At 35.1% G+C, this 19,293-nt stretch overlaps 1 protein-coding gene across 7 annotated transcripts in view; it reads left to right on the forward strand.

The window, feature by feature from the left end:
• LOC105258422 overlaps positions 1-19,293 on the forward strand; it is a 209,292-nt gene that overhangs the window by 139,752 nt on the left and 50,247 nt on the right. For all 7 annotated transcript variants that reach the window (XR_003123258.1, XM_011269654.3, XM_011269655.3 and 4 more), the window contains exon 5: positions 7,964-8,074. Coding sequence is in view for 6 of the 7 variants with exons in the window: in XM_011269654.3 (XP_011267956.1) it covers positions 7,964-8,074 (111 nt within the window). In the remaining variant the exon portion in view is untranslated. The remainder of the gene's footprint in view (positions 1-7,963; positions 8,075-19,293) is intronic.

Below are 19,293 nucleotides of genomic sequence, written 5' to 3' on the forward strand. Positions count from 1 at the left end.
TCTCAGGAACGATAATGCGACTTGGATTCTGAATACAGTCAAGTGCAAAGAGACATGCTCGCTCAGACGATTAGTGGTGTTGGATAGAGTTGCCATTTTAATTTGAATCAAATTAGTAATTGTTCTTTCATTACTTTATGATGCCTGTTAAAGTAATAATTATCACTTTTTTAAATTTTATAATAATTGGTTAAATTTTTCTCACAGAAATAGATAACAATTTCATAATTTGACGTAGCCAATTGCAGCAAATTGATATGATTTTAATACAATTAATATCGTTAAGCCGGTAAATCAAACGATTAATAAATGTTTAATTCGAAAAATAATCGTAGCGCTCTTGAGATTCTTTTCCGCTTTTGAGCAATAATCACGAAATCCTTGTGAGTAAAATCTCGTTCATCCTGCCTTAGGTAAATATATCGGCTGATTGAGGAATGCACACTCATTTCTTATTCGTTCGCTTCGTCCCATCTCCTTTTTCACCCCGTAGGGAGCTTTCGGGGATTTAAGGGTATTTCTTATTTCAAATACCGCGCATACCGTCGTTGGGATCTCCTTGTTCATCGACAATCTCTCGCATTTCATCGTCTCGTAAGATTTCTCACAACCGTATACAGATTATTGGGACGTAGTTGAATTATCATCTTTCACCCTCTTTCACAGGAATCGTAGCGATTTATTCCATATCACTGAGTGTCTTATATTCGATTGATGCAGAGAAAAATTAGCAATAAATAAAATTTATCTTCTATTAGTATTTATTTATAAAAAAAGCTATCATATAATATAATTATTTGTACAATTATTATATATGTAAAATTTATTTATCTTCTCTATTTACATCGCACATTATAATTAAATTTTATTACACTTTAAAATATCTACGAAATTTTGTTTTAAAATATCTACAAAATTTTTTTGAAAGATCGGAAAAAAGAACAAAAATACACATTGCAGATTGAACAATCGATTCGATATTGCGTATCAATCATCAGTTCTCTTTCTCTCTCTCTCTCTCTCTTTCTCCTTTACATTGCGATTTTTCGTCAATAGCACCTGTACGGCTTTGTTCCTTGACGACAGACGAGCCCTTGGTTTCTATTAGCTACCCTTCGAGCTCTCTCGAAGTCACCCTTTCTCTCCCGCGTTTCTCGTTCACGAGTAAGCTTGAGCACCCATCTCTCTTCTTCTGTCGTCCCTGAAGCGACCTCGCACCCCTTTATTCAGCCCCCATTGTTCTTCGTCCTCCGACACCGCGGCAGCAGTTGCATCTTAAAGGTGCACCATCCATCGTATTTCGCAAACATCTAACTCCCTTTTTATGTGACGCGCAACGACTGCCAGGACACAGCGAGATATCTCGAGGGGTTGAACAAGAGATCAATGTCCTCGATAAAACGTCGCCTTCGCAGCTAACTTTTCGTTGTTCTTTGCTTCATTCGAGGAGAACGAGAATTACGCATTTCACGTTAATTCTGTTCTTTTCTGGAATTTTATTCCGAGAGATGTAGAATCCTTGTGATTAAACGCATTCTAGTAATCAATACTTTTGTGTAAAAAAATATAAAATTTAAATGAGAAAGATAAAAAAATTGATTAATAGAAAATCGCAAAAAATATATATGTATATTTCATAACAAGTATGACGATTATATATTATTTCATCATGTATGCGAGATATGATGATTGTTGGTATTTTGTTTCAAAGTAAAATAATTGATTTTTTAATAATTAATTTTTTTATATATTTAAATATAAAAGTGATCGATCATTTTATATATCATGTATACTTTATAAATAATAACCGATGACTCGCAATAATCTCGAACAGATACGTAGGGGAAAAATAAATTCAAACAACATTCCTCACATGTCGATCGGACAATGTTATTCGATCAATTCATCGGGTTTCCCTTGAAAGAACGCGTTTTCTCTCTTTAACTTGCAAACAGCGCGCGTTTTAATTGCGTCCCACGACATGAATGAATGAATCAAGTCGCGATTTCAATCGGCGAGAAATCATTCGCGGTGCATCGAACTGGATGCGCTCGGAGAAGATCGCGATTTCTTTTATCTTCCTCTTCATAAAAGATATATCTCCGCGTCTCTTCGTTTCTCATTCTTCGAGCGCGGCGATATGAATCCGATGATATGGCGAGAGAAACCGACTCCGCGATGTGGAAACGGAATTCGGCGGCGCGATATCACAATAGGGGCCGTAAATTAAAATGTCTCCGTTCGTCGAGATATAAGCATATCGAAAGGGAAGAAAGCCTTTCCTCCTCGCCGTCCTCCTTTCACCCCGGTCCTAATCTTCGGTTCCTTTCTTTTAATATTTCCCTCGCCCCTCATCGTCCCTTTCGGTCTCCTCTTTCCGAGGGAATCAATTCTCCCGGGCGCTTTCGAAACACTCCCGCAACTTCTTTATAAAACCCGCGCGCGGAAAGGGCTGAAAACGGGCACAAACGGGTAAGCTTATACACGTGACGTTTCGAAAATTGCGTGACGACTACAGAGATTCTCAGAGGAATTTAGCATCACCGAAAATTCCGTCTGACCCATTTACAATGCTAGATGCAAATTTTAAAATATTTATCTTGATGGTTAAAATTTTATTAATTTAGAAATATGAGATTTATTTATTGTTTTGTTTCAAACAATTCTAATTTTATATAATTATATATAATTATATATATAATTATATATATATATAATTATCTAATTTTATATAATTATATATAATTATCTAATTTTATATAATTATTTAATTATAAAATATTATGTAATTTTTGTGTTAAATTAAAAGATATAGATTTATTTAAAGAAAGAGATATATATGGAATTTATGATGAGGTATGTTTAGACAAAATATAAAAAGGCGAATCTTTTTAACACATAGAGAGAAAAGAGCTTCAAATAGTTCGTATCGATAGTCGATTAATCTATTTTTCCCGTGACCCAGATTAAGTCCAAACGAAGCGATTTCTCGATCGTCATTCGCTGTCGCGCGTATTGTTGTCCGATAACAATGTAAACGGCGTGCAATCGTGCGGAGTGGCCATTAAAACGCCGATACAGGGCATGGCAGAGCTTCACGAGACGCATACGTACACATTACGCATGCACACACGCACACACAAGTTCGTAAATATCTGAAATGAAATCTGTGTGCGGACGTGCACGAATAAATAAAGATAACAATGTGTCGATAAAGTTTATACTGCACGGAAGGGAAACGTCATAAGACTTTCGCCTATAAATTCTGTTACTATTACTCCTGTGTAGAATATATGCCATCCGCACGCCACGGTAATAAAATGCGGTATAACGCGTTTTCGAAGCAATTCTATGGTGGCCATAGCCTCGATACCTCGCCTACTACAGGTTGTCCCAGAAGATGCGAGAAGGAACAATTACTTGAGTGAATTAAGGAACAATATGATGTTTGAAAAATATTCGCAACGATAATATTCGCAATAGACCAAGAATTCAAGAGCAACAGCAGATTTCTCTGTAAATTTATTTATACGTTGATTTTTTATTTCAATTTTTAATATAATATAATATAATTAAAAGTTGAATTATTAAAATATAAAAAATAATAAAAAAATAATAAAAATGGAAAAATTTAATTAAATATAATATAATTAAAATTTGAAGATCTCATTTCTGTTGAAAATGTTGCTAAGATTATCGTTGAGTGTTGAAATTTATTTTTTAGGATATAAATAAGAAGGCGAAACACATCAGTCGACATGAGTTATATTCAGGATGACAAACATTTCACATATTTTAAGCTAATATTAGATAAAAGTTCGTGCCAGATAAAATAATCATCTGCGCATTCTTGATTATTTCTGGCGTTGTGTACGTCTTGAAGCTCGTGATTTTGTCGCGGCCTATAGAGGCCGGCAAACGTGTATTTTTCTATCGACGCCGGTCGTCGTTGCCGCGGCGCCGATGATTTACATGGCAATAAACTAACGCCTTGGTGCGGCGGCCAAAAAACGCGTTTGATTTATCCGCGCACTTTCGCGAAGTACTGGACTTTTGCCAGGCCGGAAGGTCCATCTCGCCGGAAATCACGATCATAATTCAGTGTCTATTGGGAAAGAGAGGGAGAGAGAGACGGACCCGTACCCGTGAAAACTCGAGAGAAAGTCCGTCTTGTGGAATTTACATAAAGAACGAAGCCTTCTCGCATAATCAATTCGCACATTTCATTTCGTTCGATAATACATAAAATTGTCTTCTCTCCAAATGTTTCCTCAAATTATTTCAACTGAATTTTTAAAATGTGTATGTTTACTATATTTTTGCTAATAAATATTTAGCATTTTGTTAATATACCACTCAATTTTTTTGTCCTTTCATTCACAATCACGTTCCGGTGATTAAATTCGAATCGATTTAACATTCAAAAGTAAATCGATTTACAATTAAATATCTTATTTGCTTTCGACGGTTGAAAATCGAGTCGCAGTTAATGGCGGAAATTAACGACGGGATGGGTTTTCCGTTTTTGCCCGCTTGGAAAGGAGGCCGCAAACATAGAAGACTGCCGCTGATGGCGTTCAGGAGTCAGTCGGGTCTGATTACACATCGGTGCGGCAAGGGCAATACCTTAACCCTTCCGTGTCGGAATCCACCCTTCCGCTGGGATGCTCGGGAGGAGGAAGGGAGGAGGGGGAAACGGGCGTTTGCAATTTAACGGAATCTCTGCATATAGAGTGGGTTCATCGCGGGTCCGCACTTTAAATGACGTCCCGGAAGTCCCTGTGCTAATTCTACGGGTCCTCGAACGCGTATACGGCCGTGTGTGCCCCCTCGACCCCATACCCCCCGTCCGGTCCCGCACCCTAACGCGGGGCAGAACTGGTTATGCAACGTCGGCGCTCGTTATAATTGCGGCCCACGACGCCAGGGAGGGAGATAAGAGCGTTTTACTAAACGGTGGAACACTTGCGCGCAACATCGTTTGTCAACCCATTGATATTTATTCCCGCCGTGTAATATATCGCGAATTAAATATATTCATTATTCCGAGCGAATAATATTTGCAACGATATCGTGATATCGGTTACAGGCCATTGATGTTATCTCGATATTTTGTCGCACATACAAATAATTTAATATAATTAAATCGTTTTTGCCGAATAAGCGAATAACAGTGATATAAATTTGCGACGAGAAATACAATATTGTACGGTATTTATTTCAGGTACCTATATATGATATCATTTAAATAATATACTATTTGATATTTAAATTATTTTGTTGGAAGTACAAAGTTTGTGAAGATGAGCAACATATATTGCTATTATATTTACGAAATATTGGCTTTATGGAGGAATCATTCGTTTCGAATCTATTTACATTATTATTCTCTTCTTTGTTAACATTTAATGTTTTTTTTTCTTTCAATATGAATGAGAAAAAATGATATATAACTGTCATTAATATCATATCTCACTTGTTCTATAAAAATATTTCTATAAAAATTGACAGTATGAATATGAAAGTTATTTAATTCATCACGAGCGGATAAAATGTTCTATTCTCGTTCGACAGGTAGCTGATACGGGCTATTCGATTTGTTAAAAATGTACATAAAACGTACGTTTTTTTTAGCACGACAATTAACGTTTATTAAAACGTCTAGGATGATTTATCGTCGTAAATAATTTTTCATGTTTCTCGTGAGCCATTTCAAAAGTTATTGCATATAAATTATATTTTGCTGTGGCTGTAAATCCGTGAAACACACAATGCTAGCGTTACATTGCACGAAAGAGATATTTTAATCGCTCGTAAAAGTTTGTAATTGATAGTCCCGTGTATAATCTTTCATTCTGAATCCTCATCAATTCACATTGTCATTATTATCATATTTAAAATGACTTATCGTTTAATCAATATCACAAAACATGTTTCATAAATTTGCTTATCGTTCGTGATGTCGACTCGAAAACAAAGTAATCAAACATCCGTACTTCAATTTAATGTGTAGATATCGCCTACCAATCTAGCAACCTACAATATTTTGATACTTCGATACAAAGAGAATGACTCTGCGTCACGAAAGTCTTTACACTCTTCCGCCACGCAGCTTCGTAATTATTCGCGACATGATATATTCCACAATTGAATATGATCCTTTGACGGTTTTCTTTTTTTGCCATTAATCATTCTGAATTTTTTCAAACAAATAGATGACAGGAAAATATATAATTATAAATATATATGTTACTTAATTTTTAATTATGATATCATTATTCGATTTAAGATTAATATAATAATATATATGTTTAATATATATATGGTTGTTTCATCTTTGTTTCAAAAAAATATTTTCCAAAGTAATAATTAGATCAAATTATTATTTAAAAAAAAAATATATATATATTATATATATTATATATAAAGGTTATGTGCAAATATACATTTGAAATGTTGTCGAAGAGAATTTCCGAGATTTTTTTTATTAAAAAATACTTGGTGCGCGTGAGATACAAGTGTAACCATTTTCGGAAGCGCAACCGACGAGAATAATTTTCGATTCGCTCTGCACAAACGCTCTCTCGCACGTTACTGCCGATGGATTTAAAAGTAAGTGGATGCACAACACACGAAACGTTCACGTCTGTCTCGTGCAGGGGACATGGGAGAGCCGTTGGCGGCAAACAATGAACGCGCGTTGTGCGGTGGCCGAGGGGTCGAGAAGGGTGAATTGCGACTACGTGCCCTCGCATACGAATCCGTTTACGGATGTACGGAACGGAATTGGGAGAGGGAGGGAGGGAGGGGGTGGGCGCCCTCTCGACGCCGCGTCGGCGTCTCCTTGAATCTAATAGATCGCGCCCAATACTTATGGTCAAATCGCGACCAACAGCCCCCGGGGACTAGGCAGGGGTCCGCTCATTACCATTCCGTCTCGCGCCGTGACCCGTCTTCCCCCCCCAATAACCGTTATTGATAATCAGAAATGCCTTACGAAGAATGTAAATCAATTCGAAGGACGTCTGCGATGGCGACGCCAAGTTTCTCCAAGATTGTAGTGGACTCGAAATGGTTCCGTGTGCTCGTTTGGATGAATTCCGATTCGATATTGGTGTAAAAAAGAAATTAATATTTCATTAATTTCAAAAATCTTCAAAGAAGAATTCTTCATGAATTCTTCAAATTTTAAATATTTTTTGAAGAGATATTTTATAATTATTATTCGTTGAGAGAGACAAGATGACGGATAAATAATATTCTTTCATTTGAGATTCATTAACACTCTTTACCTGTAAATTAAATTAAAATTTTAAATACATTTTTCAAGGAGTTTGATCTCGACGTTATATTATTTTCATAAATTATATCATTATTTAAATTAAAGTGTGAAATTTTTCGCCGGTTTTATCTTGCGGCTACTTCGGGATTATTTAAGAATATCGATATCTTTTTCCGCGAACCGCAAAGCAGACAAGAATCGACTGGACCGACAAGGTTTCTCGCTTTCAGGAATCCGATTCTCCGACGTACATCGCGGTAATCTCCAAGTATACGAGAGGAGAGTGTGATCTCTCCTTAAAGTTTAAGCCCCTGTTAAGGCAGCTTAAAACTCAGGTAACGGGAATTACGCCGGGAATACATCCCGTTGAAAGTTACAGACAGATTTCGAAATTGCATCGCTCGAGACGAAAAGTTAATTGCAAATCAGTGTAATGATGTTTTCGACATGTGAATTGCGTACGAAATTTTGCGTTCGAGTTTTTCCCACGAGTTTACAAACATATCATTTTAATTTATAAACCTGTTCAATTAATCTTATGCTACTTAAACAACGTATAGAAAATTTGTCCACGCATAATGACAAATGCATGTACATATTTAATTCCCCTTTAATTAAATTTCGCCCCTTGCTGTCTCATATTTCACATTTTGCATAATTTGTTGTTCCTTGTTGTTACAGGAAAGCTTGGAAGAGCGCGTGCAAGAACTGGAACAAGCGTTGCTAGCGGAACGCATCGCGGCTCAACGAGATCGAGCGACGATCACAAAGTTGCAGCGGCAAATTAACAAGGTATGTTGTTCTTTTCAAGACGATAAACTCGTCTCAGTGAAAGCGGAAAGTCGGGATAAAAATGAAAGACTCGATTTAAGTAAAAGTATCAATGTTCATCGCTTCTCTCAACCTTCCGAGAGGTAAAAATTATTTTTAAAATAATTAAAAGAAAGCTGATGACGTGAGAAATTTATCGATAACAAAGTGATATGCGATAACTATTACGATTTTTTAACACAATATTAACTCATCCGATTTTAATAATATAATAAACAGTAATAAAATATATAAACAGGAGGTATAAAAAAATTATAATTTCCTGAAAAAGATTTGCACTTGAAATTTTTAATTCTATAAATATCTATAATATATTTTTAATTCTATAAATATCCTTCTATAAATATTTTTAATTTTATAAATATCCTGACGCTTCTCTATATCGAGAATAAACTAAGGTAGTGGTAAAGGATACGTATCAGAAAGCATAGTAGCCAACTCGATCAAACTTCGCGAGTTAGTTCTACCGGTTCGATCGGTCGAGCGGCATCTGAAAACTATGGTCTCCGTCTTGAGCGGAGTCGCCGATCCGTTAACTTGGTCCGCTCTCTCCGGAACGAGATTGCAATTGCGAGGACGGTTCGAGTGGTGTGCGGTGGTAGTTTCGATCTGGACCAGGCTTGCACGCGCGGCTGACTGCGCCGGCTCTTGTGGTGCGGTGGCATTCGGCGCCGCGTTCGCCGTATCAGATAACGGCGACCCTCGTAAACCAGACCCCGCAGACTGCAGAAATACCCTGGTCCCTTCGAGATAGGGAGAAAGAGAGAGAAGGAGAGAGAGAGCGTCCCGGCCGTAATCACGTTTCTCTCCTTTCGCGCAGTTTATTCGCGTTATGTCACTTCCAGGGAGAACGTCCTAACGCCTGGCGCTCCGGTAATCGCCGCCGACTGATTTATTCCGTTGCCGTTGATAATCTCCCGACGCCGGGATCGTTTGATATGCTATTCCCGATCGGCAACACTGATTATGATGCGAAATTGTTATCCGGAAGCGTTGCGGTTTAACTATCAATGGCATTATGGTGATCAAGTGGTTCGTTTAAATTATAATACATTAGTATAGTTTTTTTTATTAACAGTGATATTATATTATATTTATTAACAGTAATATTATTATATTTTTAATTAATTACTTGCCATATTTATATGTATGATGTTCTTTTACAATTTTAAAAATGCTATTTTTTTAATTTTATTCTCTCTTATTAAATATAAAATATAAAATTAAATATAAAAATTTAATACAAAAATTTCTCTATCATATAAATGTTACATAAAAAATCTTTTCATACACATACACATGGCAGAATTTTTTGAAAAATTAAAATTCCTGTAAAAAAAGATAATTTTATTACATAATTTCATCATGTAACGCGTATAACGTGCAATGTTATAACGCAAATAATAAAATTTATGCGTTCGCAATACGTTAAATAAAAAAAAATGCGTTTTCATACGACGTTTCACATTACGCGATATTTCATTATTGCATACGAATGAGACATGCGTACTTCTACCACATTTCATTTTGTGTCGCGCAATTTCCAGCGTAAAGCATTCGCGATTACCTCGACGTTTCCATCGAGATGAAAAGATTGCACGCATGCACACCGAGCGGCGTAATAATCCCAAACTCGTTCCGCGTTTTAATCCATTTCACCTCTCACAGAATCGACGACAGAGAGAAGGAGAGGGAAAAAAAGAGAGAGCGAAACGCTTGTTATCGTAAGAAGGACCTTCCGGATAGGATGAGGATGACTGGTACGCGCAGTGTGCTTTTGACGTGTCCTTTTCCGCGCCCCTTTTGCAAGTCTATAAAATATCACGACAAAAACAAGCACAGAAAGAAGGGTGGCAATCCCTCTCGCAGCATTCAGCGTAATCTCGCGTGATTTACGCGTTTTTCGCAAACGGATTTCCGCGAGTGTCCGAATTATTTATCGCGTATCCCGCGAGTCCAAGTTGACAGACTCCGCCCGTCGATTTTCCTCAAATCATCCTCGCCGCTATTGCAGGGTCACGAACGTCTCTTTACGCACGTATAACACTGCGTACGCAGGGGAGGATCGGGGAGGACGTTAATTCTTCTTTGCCGTTCTTTATGTTCCTTTCTGTATCACTTTGATACATAATAGCCAATAGATTGACCGCGCACGTATATATGAGATTGCACATAATTGTATTATATATAATATGATTTTTTATTCCATTTTTATTCCATTAAATTAAATAATTAATTAAGCTTTTTTTCATATCATCTAATTCCTTTAAAAAAATTATTTAATACTATTTATCAGATTTTTTCTTTCATTAATTATAATTAATTTTAATTTAAATTAAGATTTTAAGTTATTTTTAAAACTTTAAACTTTCAAAGTTTAACATATAATTTATTTAAATCTTAATAATTATGTTTTAATTTTATAAATTTCCTTAAATTTGCAATTTGATATTTTTTAATTTAAATTATAAAACAATTTAATATTAGAAAATTTATTTTCATTCATAAATTTACAATTTATTACTTTTTCATAAATATTAATTACATTTTCTACAATTTTTGATTGACACCTTTTAATTATAAGGCACAATCGGGGTATGTACGCTGTTATATAATACAAATTACATGAATATAAATTTATACTAACGATATTGGAATATCGGAAAAAACCTTGTTAGCACTAGTTATAAGAGGAATAATTAAATAATTAACTAATTAATTATTTTTTCTATCCTCTTCTTTCATAGTAAAAATATTTTCTCAATGCGAGGCGATTAGAATCGTGAGAACCAGCATAAGATGTCGGAAGGCAGATAAAATTAATTATGTTGCGTGGAAGAGCGGATGTATCTTTTTTTTTCTCGAGACACAACAGTTAATTATTCACCGGGCAAATGTATAAGTAATCCTAGCAAGATACACCACGAGTTCACTAAATATTTTTCTAGTCACGAAAATGTTGTCGGTATAGAAGTCGCAATAAATCTCAGCCAGATTGGATCTACACCTAATTTCTGTCGAAATTAAGTCGCGCGACAATCCAAGAATTAAGAAAACTAGCCGGTTGATCTCACAAGATGGAATACATTTGAACGAACCGGTCTGGCTACTTGCCTTCTTATCCACTACTGTCTTTGTTGACTTCATTTATCCTAGAATTTTTCCAGACGTGTAATTTAGATGCAGTTTCTGATAGCTGCCAATCTCATTAATCCTACCTACATCGATTAGTTTACATTCAACGAAGATATAATTATTTCACGTCATTAGCGAGAAACTATGCATACAGGAAATAAATTATACATAGTGTAAAAATATCGTGAATAGATAAAAGATTGAGATAATATCTTGTTTCGACAAAATTAAAAAGTAATTACATGCTTCGATAATCGAATGTATTTGTATGATAATATTGATTTTAATTTTTTATACAATAATAACAAATGAATTATTTGAGAAAAAAAGAAAAAATATAATCTTTTCGATTTGGAGTATTTAAAAAAAAATATTTTATATAATTTCATTTAATGTATTTAAAAAAAAATTACGAGACAAATATATTTGTTGTTTCTCAAACTCACGAAACATTTTACATCATATGTGCATAAACAATGAACGATAAAACAATGATACAATTTATTAAAAGGCACCTCTTACACTCGATATACGTCTGCGGAATTATTGGATCATCTGTCATTTTGTCGTGAACGAGATATTGTATTTACAAAAGTCCCGGGAGGAAAATCTAATATACTCCGGAAAATGTGCTCACGATAGACACGAGGACGTTGGAAGAGTCGAGTGGATTGGCGTGGGGGCGAAAGAAGCGGGACAGGGAGGAGGGAGGGGGAGGAATAAAGAGGTTCCTCGTGGTTCGACGGTGAGACGCGGACCCCCAACCCCCTCGAGTAAATTACATTCCCGGCAAGCCGTATCGGATTATCCTCGCGCCTCGGCGAGGATTCGTCCAGACCGTAGGAACTTCGCCATATCGCTGTTCTCGCGCGCGAGGATACGAAAGTTTAAAATCTCTCCGGCAGGAAGGGGGTGAAAAGGACGAAAGAGTTCCCCGGTTGGCATTTCACCGTCGGATTATACCAGGAGTGAGTTATTCTCGTGCCAATCCTACGACCATTCTTGGTAGAGCCGATAGAATTGCAACGCGAGTCGCGACACGTGCTAGACACCACGGCCTCTTTTTTGCACGCGCAGACTTTATCGGAGGCGTTATCGATCGAAGGCGACGGATGGCGGTCGTATAGCCACAAGTCGAACGACATGAGAAAATTAATCGCGCATTTAAATGTCTCCTTCTTTCGAATTTATTCTTACGAACGACATTTAACGTCAATTTATCAGTTTAAAATATGGTTTCTTCGTAATTTCTACACAGAAAAAAAGGACATTCTTGGTTTGAAAATATATTTAGTTTTAACATGGAAATCTTGAAGTGAGATTATATTGCGTTAATGACAGAAAAATATAATTGCTTGAATAATTGCTTACTTGAATGAAACCATTTTATATAGTTCAATCAAGAAAAATATATTCTTATGATTTAAGACTCAATTTTCTTGAATGGAAAAGAAACAATGTTGGATAGAAAATAACATTTTTAAATCAAAGATTATAATTTTCTTAAAGTAGAATTAAATAATTATATATTCTTGAAGTGACAATTACAATATTAAAATAAGACTATAATATTATTAAAATTTAAAATTATTAAATTCTTCTAAAAAGTATAAATTGTTGCGTACATATGAACGTGTTAGTTTAAGTATATATAAATTTTGATTTGACACTTTTTTTCTGTGTACTATGAATAACATTTCTTAATTACAATTACGATTAATTTATATTTGGTATTATTATACATCACAAACTGCAGTGGATATAATGGAATTATTACAGATATTGAATTATATAATGGAGGTATTATTGAGGTATAATTATGAGAGAAGTACTTTTCGCATTTTCCACATTTTCGGCAGAGTGTGCAAAATTTTTTGCTCGCTCGCCGACGACGTCATCGCGATGGCTCGCTAAAGGGCGATAATTCGCGCGTTCTGTCGCGACAAAAAGCAGGAATTAGTCCTCCCCCGAGAAACTGCCGTCGTTAAGACCGCACTTATTGCGATGTAATAAGCGTCGTTTTTCCCGTCCCGAAACTGGACGGAATTACTTCTACGGTGCGGCTCGTTTTTCATTATTCAAAAGTAAGATGAAACTGCGATCCCCGTGCTTTTGGATTTTCTCGTCGGTTCATCACTCGAACAAAAGGTATTTCTGGGGTGGATTAATGGCGCGTGAAAGCGAATTTAAACGAGATGACGATAATCCATGTGTGAGTAGATGCTTCACGAGCGGAAAGCGCAACGATGCAATATCGCGAGTTGCACGAGCTTCCTACGGCCGTAACAATAATCGTTCTACAAAAATATCGATCGTTATCGCATTCCTGACTGCATTTTCATTCGTTCGCATATTCCATCATGCTCGCATATGACGCATTTTTATATCTTGTAGAGATTTCCGATTACAAGAAAATATTGAAAAGAGAAAAATTGCTGACGAATGTGCATGATTAAATCAAATATTTTTAACACTTTCTCTTCGAGAAAAAAATTCTTCCGTCTAATAATAGCTACCATTATTAAAAGCCTGTTTGATTATTGTAAAGTTAAAGATTGAAATTAAATTTGGACCTTATCAACATACATCCTTATTATCGAAAGTCAATATTTAGCTTAATACGTTATTTAAATTAAATTGCAAGCGAGAAGAGTGTAATGATAGAAAGTTAATTATTTATTAAATTACTTTCTAAAAACATCTTTAAACGTTCTTCGGTCGTTTAGGATTCTATTTCTAAGAGATTCTTCGTTAACGTAAGATTTAATCAAACGCTAAAGAGTTGATATTATACATATCGCAATCTTCTCCAGCGTGCGTTTGATCTCTCTGCATAAATAACGTTTTACGAACTACGGACACTCTCTAATCAGTATTAGTTAACTACGCCATTAGGCGAATTAATGATGCGCGGCTCGCGCTCTTCGCTATCATAACGGAAGATTCAGAGGTTTACGTTTATCTTGGCAATAGCCGTTCGCTTGATCGCGAGAAGCCTAATCGCTACTTTCCTCCTCGATCAATGAACACCGGTGCCGTTTATGCGCTCCACGTGGAGGTCGCAAATTATTATAGCAATTAACGAGCAAACGTCGGACCCGAATGTAATTGATATTATCCGTTAGCGTTAGACCGGAGAAACATTAGCTTCGTTTGCTACATCAACTTAAATTACATTCATATTTTCGAGGCGATTTATTTGCGATAATCACTGGAATTTACACAGTAAAAAATAAAATGTTAATTATAACATTTTTCACACGTCCCAGAAAGTTCACTTTAAATTTTAAGTTAAAGTAACTCATTCGTCGTATATTACTTATTGACAAACTAAAAATGTTAAATAATTGATACTTTACATTTATTTTTGTTACTGACTGTGATCTTTCGGACTGTGACTAATTGATGTACTTTTGTGACTTTAAGTGTAATGTAAAAATAATATACAAATTAATTAAAAATTACATGAAAAAATAGTTACAATAAGTCGTAAAAAATGTTGAAGACATTAACATATAATAGTAATTATTTTCATTTAAATTACTTGTAATAGAAATATTTGATTTTGGTAAATTTAATTATTTTTGGTATGTCAAAGTTTAAGATTATTTGAAGATTCACTTTAATTTTTCTTAGAATGTTAAATTGACTTTGAGACATATTGATTGTTTAAAATTATGTTAAAAATACTCAAAATAATATTCCATTTCTAAGAGACATACAAAGTATTAAGTTATAAAATTGATATAAATGTAACACATGAAAACATTATAAAAATAATAACATACAACTGATATGTTATTACTTTTATAACATTTTCATGTGTTACATTTATGTCAACTTCATATTTTAACATCTTGTATATATCTCTTAGAAATGGAATATTATTTTGAGTATTTTTAAGATAATCATTTTAACATTCTAAGAAAAATTAAAGCGAATCTTCAAATAATTTTGAACTTTGACATACAAAATAATCAAATTTACTAAAATCAAATGTTTCTATCAGAAATAATTTAAGTTAAAATAATTACTATTATATGTTAATGTCCTACAACAATTCTTATAAGTTATTGTAACTATTTTTTCATGTAATTTTTAATTAATTTGTATGTTATTTTTACATTACACTTAAAGTCATAACAAAAATAAATGTAGAATATTGTGTCAATTATTTAACATTTTTAGTTTGTCAATAAGTAACGTACGACGAATGAATTATTTTAACTTAAAATTTAGAGTGAACTTTCTGAGACATGTGAAAAATGTAAAAATTAACATCTTATTTTTTACTGTGTACGTAAAGTTATTTAAAGATTATTGATGATCGTAATTTATAGTTATACAATAATTATAATGCAAATTAAGAAATACAGAGAAAGAAAGCGGAAGACGTCATTTTTATCGATTTTCTGTCCCTAAAATTTATTCCTATTATTATTGTCGATCTTATTTTTTCCCCGTGATTGTTCGGAATTTTTCGGAGAACTTTAAATGATGTCTTATATCGCGAGCGTCATACAAATATTGCGAAAAAGCCGCGGATTCAGAAGCGCAATGAAAGGAATGCTTGTAAACGATCCTGTCTCGACGTCGCCGACAACGACGGGAAAGGTACGTGCGATGCACTTCGCGTAGGAAATCCAATTCCTAGACGCCGCGGCATGCAAAACAGCACAATAAGCAGGCAATAACAGAGGACCTTTTATTCCGGCATGACAGCGCACCGCCTGCCTGCGTGTCTCCTCTTGTTGTTCCGAGAGCACTCGGAGGGAGAAGAGCGAGGGGAGGCTTTAAAAGTTATTTTGCATACGAAAGTATTCCAGTTTTATTTCTTCAAGTTGCACCGCATTATCTCGTAAGATTATCTTCTAGTTATAAACCTGAGAGGAAGAGAAATATGCGTCTTTAGACGGGAAATTTATTACGTGAGTGCAATATTATTTTATCATTGATTAATAACCTTTGAATCGAAAAATTTAAATTCTTCCTGTTTTTCTCCTGAATGTGCTGCTGATAAATCCGATTATATAATTCTCTATCTTGGAATAAATTACGCAAATCCAACGATCGCGCGTAAAGCGATTCTTCTTTTCGAGGAAAAATTCGCCGTAACTTTGAACTTAGTCGCAGCTGAATGAACTCTCTCGGCCACCCCCCGATACTCTTAAATATCGATATGCTCGGCGAAGCATCGAGCTCCGCAGTCGGAAAACTGTCCCGAAACTTGCTGGCGTTTGCGGGGATGCGTTCTGTTAATCTAACCAGCCAGAACGGGCGGGAAGCCCGAAGCAGAAGAGGGGTGAGTTTTAAGAGGCGGCGTTGCCCGGCCGACTTATGCGCCGGCTCCTCCACTTGCTCGATATCTGGCGCCGAGTAAACGAACGTCGCTTCCTCCGGTCGCGCCGGAGTCCGGTGCCAGGAATCCGCAGGAGGGTCGAACAAGAATATTACGTTTCCGTTACGACGCCCTTGTTTGGACAGGCCTGCTCCCGACCGGATCCGGATCTCGAAACATTCACGTTTCAGTATTAACAAACAATGCGAGTAGAGTCGGATTACGCGAAACACCGCTGCATTCCGTTGAAACTGCCAATCTTGCGGTATTACACCGAAAAAATTGTACTCTCATCTTAAGAATGTGCCACTTATCTTTATAATTTCTACTAAAATAGGCGCTAAGAGGATCCTCTTAATTTAAGAGGGAAATCTTCTAAAGAAATATTCTTATTAAATATTCTTGACAGGTAAGAATATATACTTAATGGGATGTTTATTTATTATTTAATATTTGAGTGATGGAGTGATTAACTCCATTTCTTGAATTTTTTTAAAATTTTAGTGCCAACGTAATTGATTGATCAATCAAGTGCTAACACTTTATTAAGAGGACTTATAAAGTATATATTTCAAGAATACAATTTTTTCGGTGTAGAGGATGACCAAGATAAAAATTGACAGCGCATGATATTAATTGCAGCTAATAAAATTGCAAATTATTATAGAAACTCGCACTTGAAGTAAAATATCAAACTTAAATATCGTATTATCGGTAATTTTATTAATATATAATATTAAATAATATTGAGAAAAATTCTGTTCAAATGATCGAAATCGGAGATGTTTTGCGAGATCGCTGTAAATGAAACTAAACTTGGAATCGTTAAAATTAAAATCGTATTGTTCGAAATTGCGGAAGTCGAAACTTTTTCGACATTATTGAAACTGATATTGATTGAAGCGGCGTGTAGGCAGTGCGAAAGCTGCCTCTTTTTTTTCCCTCGTCAAACTTTGATATAGTGGATATCGGTGGAACAAAGTTTCCATTGCGGTGTAATTTCATTGAATACTCGCTCGTGGTGTCTGCGCCACTACATGGCAACTCGATGCAACCAAGTTTTGACAGCGCTGACTCAATTTTAAGCTCCGATGCAATTTGGTGCAACGACGCAACAATCGTTTTTTGTAGACACAAAAGATTTTTGATTGATGAAACTTTGTAAATTTTTCTCGGGGGAGTATTTTTCGCGTGTTTCCTTGTTCCATAAAGTTCCAGTATTTTGCGCGTCATGTTTTTCCAAATTTTACTTCCCCATGAAATTATATTCACTTTTCAATGTGTATTAATTATTAAAAATTTCATTACAACATATATTTTAAAAGAAACATGTGCGTGTAAATCAATTTCTCGATTGAATTGCACTATTACATAAATATCATGGTACGTTATATGTTCAATTTTAATTTCTAGATATTTCGTAACATAGTAAAATGTACATAGTAAAAAATAAAATGTTAATTATAACATTTTTTCATACGTCCAAAAAAGTCTCTAAATTTTAAGTTAAAATAACTCATTCGTCGTATGTTATTGACAAACTAAAAATGTTGAATAATTGACACAATATATTTATTTTTGTTATTATGACTTTAAGTGTAATGTAAAAATAACGTGCAAATTAATTAAAAATTACATGAAAAAATAGTTACAATAACTCGTAAGAATTGTAGAACATTAACATATAATAATAATTTAACTTAAATTATTTGTAATAGAAACATTTGATTTTAGTAAATTTGATTAATTTGTATGTCAAAGTTCAGCATTATTGGAAGATTCGCTTTAACTTTTCTTAGGATGTTAAACTGACTTTGCTGATTATTTAAAATGATTAAGTTAAAAAATACTTAAAATAATATTCCACTTCTGAGAGACATATGCAAAGTATTAAGTTATGAAGTTGACATAAATGTAACACATGAAAACGTCATAAAAATAATAACACACCAGTTGTATGTTAATTTTAAATTAAAGTACTAATCAAAACGTGGTAATACAAGAAAATTTTAACATATGGACGCACAATTTTTTACTGTGTATGTTTCTGCGAGATAGTGAAACTTTACGATCGACATTCGCTGTTTTTCATACGAGTAATTTTCTAAATTAGCTTTTCACACGAGTGAAATAACCTGCATCCCATATCTCGACCGAGGCCCAAATCGTTGTGACTCTCCGAAGCGTAAAACGCGTATCTAAAGGCGCACGCGTGATTCCTTTAAGTGCGAAATCACTATCACGGCTTCGGCCTGTCGAAGATCCGCGACGTAAACATGGTACAAAAGTGGGTCGAACGAACGTAGTCGCGTTATCCGGGAAGGCCAGATCGCTTTTAAAGCGACTTTACGGCCGTGCTGGAAATTCGGCTCTCGATGGTCCTTTTACGGGACGATATCCCGGCGAGATGAACTCTCAGACGATACAGAGAGATAGTGAAAATTCCCGCATAAAAGATAAGCCACATATATAACCGTTTATGCCGCCGTAAGATCTTTCCCGTATGTGCGGTATACGTTTTCTTTCTTCCGTTCTCTTTAACTCGGTTTTTTTTTTGGAGAAATTAGATGCCATTATTTTAAAAGGGTTCACTATCTACTTTATATGATTTTATTTTATCTTCTTCTTATTTCTATACACCTCGAGTTTTCTTAGTCACTAAATTTTTCAGAACGAAGGGGTATTTCTCTTTTCTCTTAACGCTTTT

The sequence above is a fragment of the Camponotus floridanus genome, unplaced genomic scaffold (genome assembly GCF_003227725.1).
Source record: "Camponotus floridanus strain SB8 unplaced genomic scaffold, Cflo_v7.5 scaffold43, whole genome shotgun sequence".
NCBI lineage: Eukaryota > Metazoa > Arthropoda > Insecta > Hymenoptera > Formicidae > Camponotus > Camponotus floridanus.